Raw genomic sequence first — 11,355 nt, forward strand, 5'->3', positions numbered from 1 at the left:
ATCAGAGGTTGTTGAAGTGGTTTTAAGATTGATTTCGTTTGATTCCTTGTCGGCACAGCTGGCGGCACCAAGCCCGTGTGCAAGAGGGCGCAACTTTTGAATATGTAGTTGCACTTCTCCTATTGTAATAAAAACATAACCCAGGCACTTCAGTGTAAGTTATTATGTGCCACTGCAGTAAAAAAAAAGTGAAGGTAGTTTGTGCTCCCTTCATAACAATCGCCATTCCTGAAGAGACTATATGTTCATGAGTTGAGTGAAGTAGCAACAATTCCCATTAGGTTTGGAAAACTTACTTCACCCCTCTTTGCTACTTGAGCTCAAGTGCAGCGGTCTCTTGGCTTGGCATGCAACTGCAGTGTGGGTCACCCTGCAGCCTGTTCAACTGCCAAGCCCTTTGTGAACAAAGATGTTAATTGGTCCTAATCTGCCACTAGAGCCTGTTTTGGTAGCCTGACCTCACACCCTGAAGGACACCTTGGTGTGAAATACTGAAGAGGCCATTCAAGTGCCAGAGAAAAGAGGCAAATAGCATTCCAACACAATTCAATTTTCCAGCTAAAAAGGGGAACGGGGAGGGGCAAGGAGGTCGGCGCTGGGATCGAGATGGGGCGCCATTGTTCTAACAAAAATGAGTGCAACTAAGCAGTGGCTGCTGTGATGTGCAGCTTCAAATTCACATCTTAGCCTCGAATACAAGGGATTCCCACAGCCCCACTGAAAGTGGGAATGCTAATTGCCTCAAAAACCACTACTCATCCACACCGTATCCTCCAACACACATTCCCATTATGATTACATTCAGTTCGCATCCTCTGACTAATTGCACATTGCCCGTCTCTATGTTGACAAACGATTTCATGGTTGATTGTCCATCCATCCATCCATTTTTTGTACCGCTTATCCTCACTAGGATCCCGGGTGTGCTGGAGCCTATCCCAGCTATCTTCGGGCGGGAGGCAGCGTAGACCCTGAACTGGTCGCTAGCTAATCGCAGTGCACATATAAACAACCAACCGTTCGCACTCACATTCACACATACGGCCAATTTAGAGTCTTCAATCAACCAACCACGCATGTTTTTGGGATGTGAGCGGAAACCGGAGTACCCGGAGAAAACCCACGCAGGCACAGCGAGAAGATGCAAACATGCAAACTCCACACAAGCGAGGCTGGGATTTGAACCCCGGTCCTCAGAACTGTGAGGCAGATGGGTTCAAATTCGGCCTCTCCTGTGTGGAGTTTGCATGTTCTCCCCATGCCTGCATGGGTTTTTCCCTAGGTACTCACTCCTCACTGGGGTCGCAGGCGTGCTGGCACCTATCCCAGCTGACTCTGGGGGAGAAGCAGGCTACACCCTGAACTGGTCAGGCAGCCAATCACAGGGCATATACTGTGTGAACAAACAACCATTCACACCTATGGGCAATTCAGAGTCTTCAATTAACCTACCACGCATGTTTTTGGGACATGGGAGAAAACTGGAGTACCGGAGTAATAATAATGTGGGTTAAGTGTCTTGCCTAGGGACACAGCGACGACATGCGCTGTGACACGAACCGGCGACCCTCCAGTTGCAAGGCGTACGCTCATCCTCTGCTATGCCACCCACATAATTTCCCACCCACATCACACACTTGTGGACACGGCCGCGATCGCAATGGTCAACGTCCAATCATTATGTTCCAGTTCTTCATGTGTGAATCGAGAAATTAGACGCCAAACGTCCAAAATGGTCAATTACGCTGTGGATTTGGGCTGCAATAATAAAGGCGGGAGGGTCAAAGTCTTTTTTTCATCGCAGCATTTACAGTAGACCTTCCTCACTCTGGCCAGATAGCCAGTCATGCATCTGTGTTTTGTTGGAACACTTTGTTGAATGCAAGCTTTTGGCAATGTTAGAAAACGCATGTAACGTATTGTAAATACAGAAAATATATCCATTAGTTCAGTACACTAGTACAACAGATTTATGAAATAAATATCTTACGTTTGATTGGCTATCAGTCATTTGTTGCCGTGGTGTAAAATTAAACATACATGCACTTTAGAAATTAGGCTTCTTCGATTCTCGGAATCGCAGCGAACTCCCACCATGCTAACCACTACCTAATGTTAGGCAAAGTCATCACTGTTTGAGCTGAACTAAGCCAAGCTGCCAACTATTCCATGACTCGCGGGCAAAATGAGTTTCACAGCCATGCTTTTGAGGAAGATTTTGTTTAATTCTGAATTCTAAGAACTCAGGTTCCAGAGCAATTGTCATCCTTATAACACTTCTTTTGATACTTTAACAAAAGTACCCACAAATCTCTATTTGAAACAAGAACATTTATAATCACCACTGTCTAAAGTGACTAATAATACTGTCGGAAAGTTGAGTAATGGAATAGGGGATTTCTGTAGCCAAGTAACAGACTTTTCACGTGGTTGGCTTCCTGTTCTTGCTGACCGAAATAAGACAGACAGATGCCGACTAAAGAGGCATTTTCCCTGTCACTGAAAAGCTAGTTGCTTTAGGCTAATTAGAATACAAATTAAGTAACTTTTATAGAATTACAAAGATTTGATAGAAATTAATTTGGTGGTGACAGATGAGACTAATTTATCACAACGACATCATCACCACGAATTAAATCTTCACAAAAGATGTACTGTGCCTCGCTTAATGTCTTTTCATTACATTCCATGTCAGAATGCACCACTAAAACAAAGGCTAGCATTTCATGGACTAATAGCTTTTGTCCCATTTGACACGAGAGAGACAAAGGCCTCCAGGAAGAAAAGACTTTGTATGATGAAAAATCTGTTTGTTGTTCTATCTCAGAATGGCTTTTAAATCTCTGAGAGCTTTGACAAGTCAAGAAAAAGGTCACAAAAAGCATCTTAACACTGATCTTATGAACTGTTTGAGACATGCCTACATCTATGTTGAAGTATTAAAGTGTTTTCTTCATTTAACAGACATGCAAACACCAAAGGCATGAAAAAGGTGAGACAAAAAAAAATAATAATAATAATAATTGAAGGGGGGTGTCTGGGCAGAGAATTTTGGGGATTTTAACATGAATTAAGCAAATCTGGAAGACTTCAAGCAGAAAAACATTTATTTACATGGTTTAAATACATATTTACGATTAAAATTAAATTTGCCTCATTTCTTTACTTTTTTGTTCTGGCCTCCAACTTGAGCCAGGCCCGTCGTCTCCATCTGCACACGATGCTTGCTTAAGCTGTGCCACATGAGTAGCATCCTCCTCTTAAAGTCTGGGCGTCCCTGCTAAAGCTACTGCCCCTGCGACCCGACCTCGGAGAAGCGGTAGAAAATGGATGGATGGAAGTTAGTTCATTCCGTTTTGTGACATAACCCCTAACATCGCTCCGTCACTTAATACGTTTAACATCCGTAAAGTAATTAGATAATTGTAGGCGGGTTTCTTAATTAATACAAGATGTACTAGCGGATCAGCTCTTCTTGCCGATGATACATATGCTTCGTGGTTCCCCTGGGACCACAACCTCAACACGAAAATACAAAAGACAAGTGCAACAAATACGACACTGGCTGAGCTGATGAGCAAAACATTTTGCTTTAACGTAAGACTGGCAATATAGGATGTCCTCAAGAGGATAATGTGACTCAAGTAAAAAGTAGTAAAAAGCAGTCCTCCAATAAAATACTGGATAATGGAGGGAGGACCATCCCACACGTGTGATTTTGTTAAACTTGAAACCGTGTTACATTTGTCTAAAAAATAAATAGACTTTACAGCGATCTGATTAGCGTTATCGGTGTCGGCCGATAATTAGCATGTTATGCTGATCGGCTTTCATGTCAAAAAGTCGCCGATCCGATCAATGACGTCATCGATCAGCTCCACACAAGACTTAACTCCGCGTCTTCGTCGCGTATGAATCCAAAAGCTAGTTTATTTTTAGCCTTGTCACGTGTCTTGTGGCGCAGTACTGCAAATATCTGACGGCAAATAAAGTGTCTTCAATCTTGTCGGTGAAAAAACACATCGTCGGTGCGGGACTATTTTGCGGTCTCAGTCAAATAACACGCAAGTTATTTGCAGTCTGTGCACAACTGACGTACGTTGTGGGGAACGTCATCTAAATGCGTCAACACAAATTTGATCGAGCACCTGAAGAATGTACACGAGTAGCGTGTCGCGTTCAAGCAACGCAGCGTGGGGGGAAAAAAAAAAAAAAGAAGAAGTGTCAAACGGACTCAAACTCTGGACAACACCAGTCCATATAGCTGGGACATTGAGAAAGTTAGAGTAAGCACGTCATTAACAGTATTTATTAAACATTTTCATTGGGAGACAGGTCTGGACTGCAGGCAGGCCAGTCTAGTACTCACACTCTTTTACTACGAAGCCCCGCTGTTGTAAAAATGTCCAATTTTACCACTCTTTTACAAGCAGTCCATTCCAGCAGAGCCCAACTGATCACAACAACAAATTGATAAGGTGCTAACATAGTAGCAAGGAGTAAGAGTGAATGTTGCTTGCCTAAAGCAATTTATTCACACGTCAGTTGTTCACTGTAAAACTAAACAGACATAACAAAAGAACTACACCTATTGAATGTTGAAATACATCACAGACTTAGTTTCTTTCCTAAAGCTAGCTTCATTGTTTTAGCTCAAAGCTAACACAATTAATGAAAAACACCATTGACGAGCTAACGAAAATTAGCATCGAAATCACGGCACATAGCTCTCAAAATAATGAATATTGGCACACAAACGCTGTATAAACACATACATACAGTCAATATAATAACACTCTGAAATAAAACCTAATAATATTCGATCGCGACTTCTACTTTCTTTGTTACTGCGTCTCTCATTGTGTGCACCACACTGCCCCTCAGACGTCAAGACGTGCACAGCAGTTACTTTATCTAACCCATAAATGTGTCCGTTTTTTCTCATACATACTGTGACTGATTATTGTTGTCTGTTTGAGTAAGATCACTTGATCAAGCCTTTTCTAACATTCCATACTACAAAATAAGTAAATTGTGTATTATTATTGCTGAAAAAGGATTTGGCGGATATCGGTGTCGGCCAAAACTCAAGGCTGCAATATCGGTATCGGATCGGAAGTGAAAAAGTTGGATTGGCACATCCCTAATTGATGCATTTGTTTTATTTATTATTGTTTACATCAGTGGTGTCACTGCCTGGTGTTGACACGTGCATACTTGTAGTTGTGCAATGTGGGAATCTACACGTGGGCTGTTTGCAATGTTCAGTAATTGTAAACAGATATCAGATATGGGGCACATGAAAACAGTATTTCTGTTTCAAATTGAATTATCGTTACTATGGTATTTATGGTAAAACGTCAAATCTTGTGTCTCATTTGTGTGATCACTATCAATGTTTTTTACGTTTGTTTCAGTTCTTGCATACATATAACTTTTATTTGCGGTTATTAGCATTGTATAAGGTGCAAAAAGCACAAAGGACTGTTGATGTATTTTTGTTCTATTCAAAATAAAACAATTTTACCACTCCAGGATAATACTGATAACGGTGGCCATTTTTGTCACAGCAATCATGAAACAAAGCTTTCATATATAGTTTATCTAAAACAGACCCCAAAAAAACTAAACAAAATGAAAAACAGGCAATAAATTGGAACATGGCTCTTCGAACTGTAAAAGCAGCCTTTAACATCAGCTACCAGTCTTCAGTCCAAGGCTAGTGAACTGTTGCGGCAAATTACAAATACTGCAACCAGATCATGGGCTGCAGCCATTTAGAGATATGCTTTACAGAACAAGGCTTGCCAGAAGAATTACAGCATTTCAGAGGTACGATGGTTAGATGTGAGTACAAGGGCTACATCACAAAATACCCTCGTCTTGGCAGTAAGATAGGCCAAGGTCCATTAAGTAATTTTCTTCTTGTTCTCGAAGAGGCTTTTAGTCCATGCTTGCCTTTCTGACACTTGCATAAATGTACAAAAAAAAAAAAAAAACATGTTTCTGCTGTTCTGTTCAACAAGAGAAATCAATGTTAGGGAATAGGTGTTTGGAAGAGCCAATAACATATATATCAGTAATCAGCCATTTGACTATTCAAACAAAGTAGTCCACAAGGCCAAAAATAAGGCTATAAACAAAACAATTACACAACCATCTTTACCAGGGGTGGCCAATTCAAACAGCATTAGGAGCCAAAAAAACAAAACAACACCATTGCCAAGAGCCACACAACAAATGGATTACCATACTGCCTAGTCCCTACCTACAGCAACAGTAATATACACCTCTACAATACTATCCAATTTGTCAATTTGGTGACCTTATCTAGTTACGTGACAAAGTTAAAATATTAGGAACCGCTCCAAGTGTGACGCATTGCAGTTCAACCCCACTGTAAACAACGGGGTGTCCCTAAAGTCTGGAAAAATATATGCCTGTTTTGAAATAACTACATTTTAATTAATTGACATATTAGCAAAAACATAATCAATATGATACCCAACATTTGTGAGGCATAAATTGATGCAAGATTCATGTGAACTTGAAGCAGTAACTCCACATTGCTTTCTACAGTGTATTTTACCACATTAAAGTGTGTGTTGCATGTGTGATCAGGCTGGGGGAGGCCACCTCATCCACACGCAGCATCAGCACCGGGGCGCCCCAAGGTTGTGTCCTCTCTCCGCTGCTCTTCTCTCTCTACACAAACGACTGCACCTCAGCGAACCCGACTGTCAAACTCCTGAAGTTTGCAGATGACACCACTGTCATCGGCCTCATCAAGGACGGTGACGAGTCTGCATATCGACAGGAAGCGGAGCGGCTGAAGCTGTGGTGCGGCCGACACAACCTGGAGCTGAACACGCTCAAGACTGTAGAGATGATCGTGGACTTCAGGAGGCATCCTTCGCCACAGCTGCCCCTCACGTTGTCCAGCTGCCTTGTGTCAACCGTCGAGACCTTCAAGTTCCTGGGAATTACAATCTCCCAGGACCTGACGTGGTCGACCAACATCAACTCCGTCCTCAAAAAGGCCCAGCAGAGGATGTACTTCCTGCGGCTTCTGAGAAAGCATGGCCTGCCACCGGAGCTGCTGAGACAGTTCTACACAGCGGTCATCGAATCAGTCCTGTGTTCTTCCATCACAGTCTGGTTTGGTGCTGCTACAAAAAAGGACAAACTCCGACTGCAACGGACAATCAAAACTGCTGAAAAGATTGTCGGTACCCCCCCTACCCACCCTTGAGGACTTGCACGCTGCCAGAACTAAGACAAGGGCGTGCAAAATCCTCTCGGACCCTCCCCACCCCGGTCACCAGCTCTTCCAGCTCCTTCCCTCAGGTAGGCGCTACCGATCAATGCAAACTAGAACTAGTAGACATTCCAACAGCTTCTTCCCTCTTGCAATCAACTTCTTAAACAGCTAACTTACAATTCCATTACAACAAGCTGGCATTTTTTTGACTTGAGTTCGTTGTCACATTTCTGTGGGGCCAATTATGTATTACTTGTGCACTCACTGTAGTTGTCTCGCCGTGCTGCACTATTTGCATATAGTGGCCACTCATGCCAGAGTAGCATCTGCTCCATTTGCACACTGATTAAGGAGTATCTGTAACATTTGCACAACCATTGTCCCAGATTATCGCACTACTCGTCACTTTAAACCGCATACACTCCTTGAAGTCTCAGTGCCCTTTGCACAATGGTCACTGCACCGGACTATTGCGATATTAGCCATTCGAACTGAGGACTCTGCATCTTTTTGCACAATTGTTTGTTGTTGTTTTTTGTCAATGTCTTTATGTCTCCAAAGTGTTCTGTAAATTGACTGTCTGTTGTACTAGAGCGGCTCCAACTACCGGAGACAAATTCCTTGTGTGTTTTGGACATACTTGGCAAATAAAGATGATTCTGATTCGGATTTTCGAGTATCCATTCTCCTTCACCATCCCCCTGAAAGCGGAATCAAGGGGGTTAAGGTCTGGTGACTGAGACCACTTAACATGACATTATATATATATATATATATATATATAATATATATATATATATAATATATATATATATATATATATATATATATATATATACACACACACACACACACACACATACATATATACAGACCCTTTCCAAAAACAAAAAAAACAAAACAAAACAAAAATCAGAATATCATGGAAAAGTTGATTTATTTCCATAATTCAATTCTAAATGTTAAACTTTCCTCGATTATAGAATCAGGGCCCACAATTTAAACAATTTCAAGGATTTATTTGTTTACTTTTACATAATTTGCGCTTCCAGCTCATAAAACCCACGAAATCAGGAATTCAAAAAAATAGAAAACTGGGAAGAAATCAGCCCAAATTTTGCAGGCCATAAATGTTTTAAACAGAGTGTCATACTAATCATCTACTAAATTCAAAGCACCTGCACAGGTTTCCCCAGCTATCATTAAATTGCTTCAGTTTGGTTCAATTGTCTCAGTTGGGTTCAATATGGGGAAGACAGCAGACTTGACAACTGGCCAGAAGACCATCACTGATAGGATGGGTAAGCCACAAACGTTCATACCTAAGGAGGCTGGCTGTTCATAGAGCGCTGTCTCCAAGCATATCAATGGAAGGTCTAGGGGAAGGATAAAATGTGGCAGGAGAAGATGCGCCAGCAAAAGAGAGGACCGTGGGCTTCAGCGGATTATCAAGCGGACAAGATTCAAGAATCTAGCAGAGATCCAGAAAGAGTGGAATGAGGCGCAAGTCACAGCTTTTAAAAAAAAACACCACACTCAGTCGCATCCCGGAGATGGGCTACAACTGTCAAGTTCCTCGCATCAAGCCACTTCTGAGCCTGAGCCAACGTAGGAAGCGTCTCAACTGGGCCAAGGAGAAGAAGGATTGGACTGTTGGCCAGTGGCTCAAGGTTGTCTTTTCCGATGAAAGTAAAGTGTGCCTTTCATTCGGGAATCAAGGTCCAAGGGTTTGGAGGAAGACGGGTGAAGAACAGAACCCAGGCTGCTTGAGGTCCTGTGTGAAATATCTACAGTCAGTCATGATTTGGGGTGCAATGTCCAGTGCAGGTGTTGGTAAACTCGGCTTTCTTAAATCCAAGGTCACCGCAACAGTCTACCAGAATGTTTCAGAGGACTTCATGATTCCATCTGCTGGGGATCTGGATGGCGATGCAGATTTCATCTTCCCGTAGGAGCTGGGCCCTGCCCATACCGCCAGAAGCACCAAAACCTGGTTTGATGCCCATGCCATCACAGTGTTTGACTGGCCAGCCAACTCGCCGGATCTAAACCCTATTGAGAATCTATGGAGTATTATTAAGAGGAAAATGAGGAGCACCAGACCCAAAAACAAAGAACTGACAGTAGGCATCAAGGAAATCTGGGCTTCCATAACTCCCAGGCAATGCCACAGGCTGATTGGCTCAATGCCACAAAGGGTTTCCCCACCAAGTATTGAAGATGAACATATCGTTTTGAAAGTACCATATTTTGAATGATTTAATGTGACACTAATTTATTTATTTTATTTTTTTACAAAAACTGAGAGGTAAATGGTCATTTCTTCACAGTAGTCTAATTTTTATAAATTCCCGATTATGTGGGTTTTATGAGCTGGAAGCCCAAATTATGCAAAAACAAACAAATAAATACTTTAACTTGTTTAAATTACAAACCCTGAATCTATAATCTATGAAAGTTTAACTTTTTGAATGAAATTATGGAAATAAAAAAAACTTGTCCCTGATATTCATATTTTTTGGAAAGGGTCTGGAATCCGCTACTTTTTTTGCTGATATCAGACCGATATCTAATATCAATATCGGATCGGGACACTCCTATTAGTAACTATGAAATGCGAATTATGGACAGAAGTATTGAGACAAACATCTTAATACATTTTGCAATCCGAATTTAGGTTTGACCTCATTGAGACCCTGAATCTGAAAATATTTCAAACAATGTTTATCTACGTGTACAATTTTGTGGAAACAGTTAAAGGTAAAAAATTTTGTGTGTGTTTGTTCTAGCATGACTGTGCACAAAGTAAGGTCCATAAAAGCATGGTAAGACGAGTTTGGTGTGAAGGTTTGGTCTCCACATGGCCCTGACTTCCACCCCAAACACTTTTCTCATTCAATGCAGAGTGCTTGAGCCAGGCCCCGTGGGCCAACATCAGCGACCTGACCTCGCCTAGGTTCACTTAGTCCGAGGCTCTCAAAATGTGTCGTTTTTCATCATCAGTTTCGTAACAGTCAGCCACGTGATCTCGCGCACTGTACGCTGCGACGCTCGTGACCGCGTCACGTGACAGATCCCACGTCGTCATTCGGTCTTCGCCAAGCTCACGACATCAGAATCCGAATCCTCTTTAGTCTGACCTTCTCTCGAGTGCGCTGCAGTTGCAACATTGGGACAGGAGAGGCACGTTACAAGCAGCGCAAGGAATCCCGACCTCAAATGGCAACACTGACACGAAGCCTTGTTCATACAGCGACATTAATGAACAACGTCAAGTCATCAACCACATTAGCAATAGCTTGAAAGCTACGTGTAGCTTAGCCGACTTGCTACATGAGTGACACGAACAGCGACCTCGTCAAAAAAGCAAACACATAAATGCACGAAACAAACGCAGCCAGAAGAGCAACGTGTAACTTCTTAGCGCTTCAGTTTGCTGCCGCCATCTGACCAACTGTCACTTTGAATTCATTTAATCGTCGGTTTCAAGCTACACGGTACGATGACAGCAGCGATATAGTCACTGTACATACTCAGCCTCGGTTGAGAGATGTAATTTCTGGTCGCAGCCTGAGTGTGCGTCCTCGCCCCCGCAGCCGCCGCCAAGCCGTTGTCCATCGCCCTGTTTGCTACTAATGTTGTCATTGCTGGATCAAATGCACGGCAAGTCGAGAAATGTATCGCTGTCTTGTCCGGTGAGCTTTGCTAACTGGCGCTGCACAACACAGATGAGAGCGGAAGGCTGGTCATGTGACTGAACGAGCGGAAGTCGCCGGTCATGTGACTGAGCAAGCGGAAGTCGCCGGTTTACGAAAGAGCCTTTATTTCGGCTTTTGTATGTATGTTTAATCGTAAGCGACTCAAATTACTCATGCAGAAATTCATATTCGACAATTACGAGCGAAACTGTCATAATCCTTTTTTTTTTTTAAACATAAAAATATGTGAAAATGTAACCACTTGCAGAGATTGATCAGAATAAAGTTTTGCATATTGATATTCATCAGTTTCCTACATTGTTAAATTAGTGTTAATAATTATTGTGAGAAATCATGAACATGATGCGTCTTTACAAAGATAAATATCATTAATTA

At 42.2% G+C, this 11,355-nt stretch overlaps 1 protein-coding gene across 1 annotated transcript in view; it reads right to left on the minus strand.

Moving 5' to 3' along the window:
* The window catches only part of atp6v1ba (ATPase, H+ transporting, lysosomal, V1 subunit B, member a), a 52,730-nt gene extending 41,693 nt beyond the window's left edge, over positions 1-11,037 (minus strand). The window contains exon 1 of the mRNA XM_061788992.1: positions 10,795-11,037. Coding sequence (XP_061644976.1) covers positions 10,795-10,906 — 112 coding nt within the window. The 5' untranslated portion in view covers positions 10,907-11,037. The remainder of the gene's footprint in view (positions 1-10,794) is intronic.
* Positions 11,038-11,355: the final 318 nt, after the last annotated feature.

Source organism: Phyllopteryx taeniolatus, chromosome 11, assembly GCF_024500385.1.
Source record: "Phyllopteryx taeniolatus isolate TA_2022b chromosome 11, UOR_Ptae_1.2, whole genome shotgun sequence".
Lineage (NCBI taxonomy): Eukaryota > Metazoa > Chordata > Actinopteri > Syngnathiformes > Syngnathidae > Phyllopteryx > Phyllopteryx taeniolatus.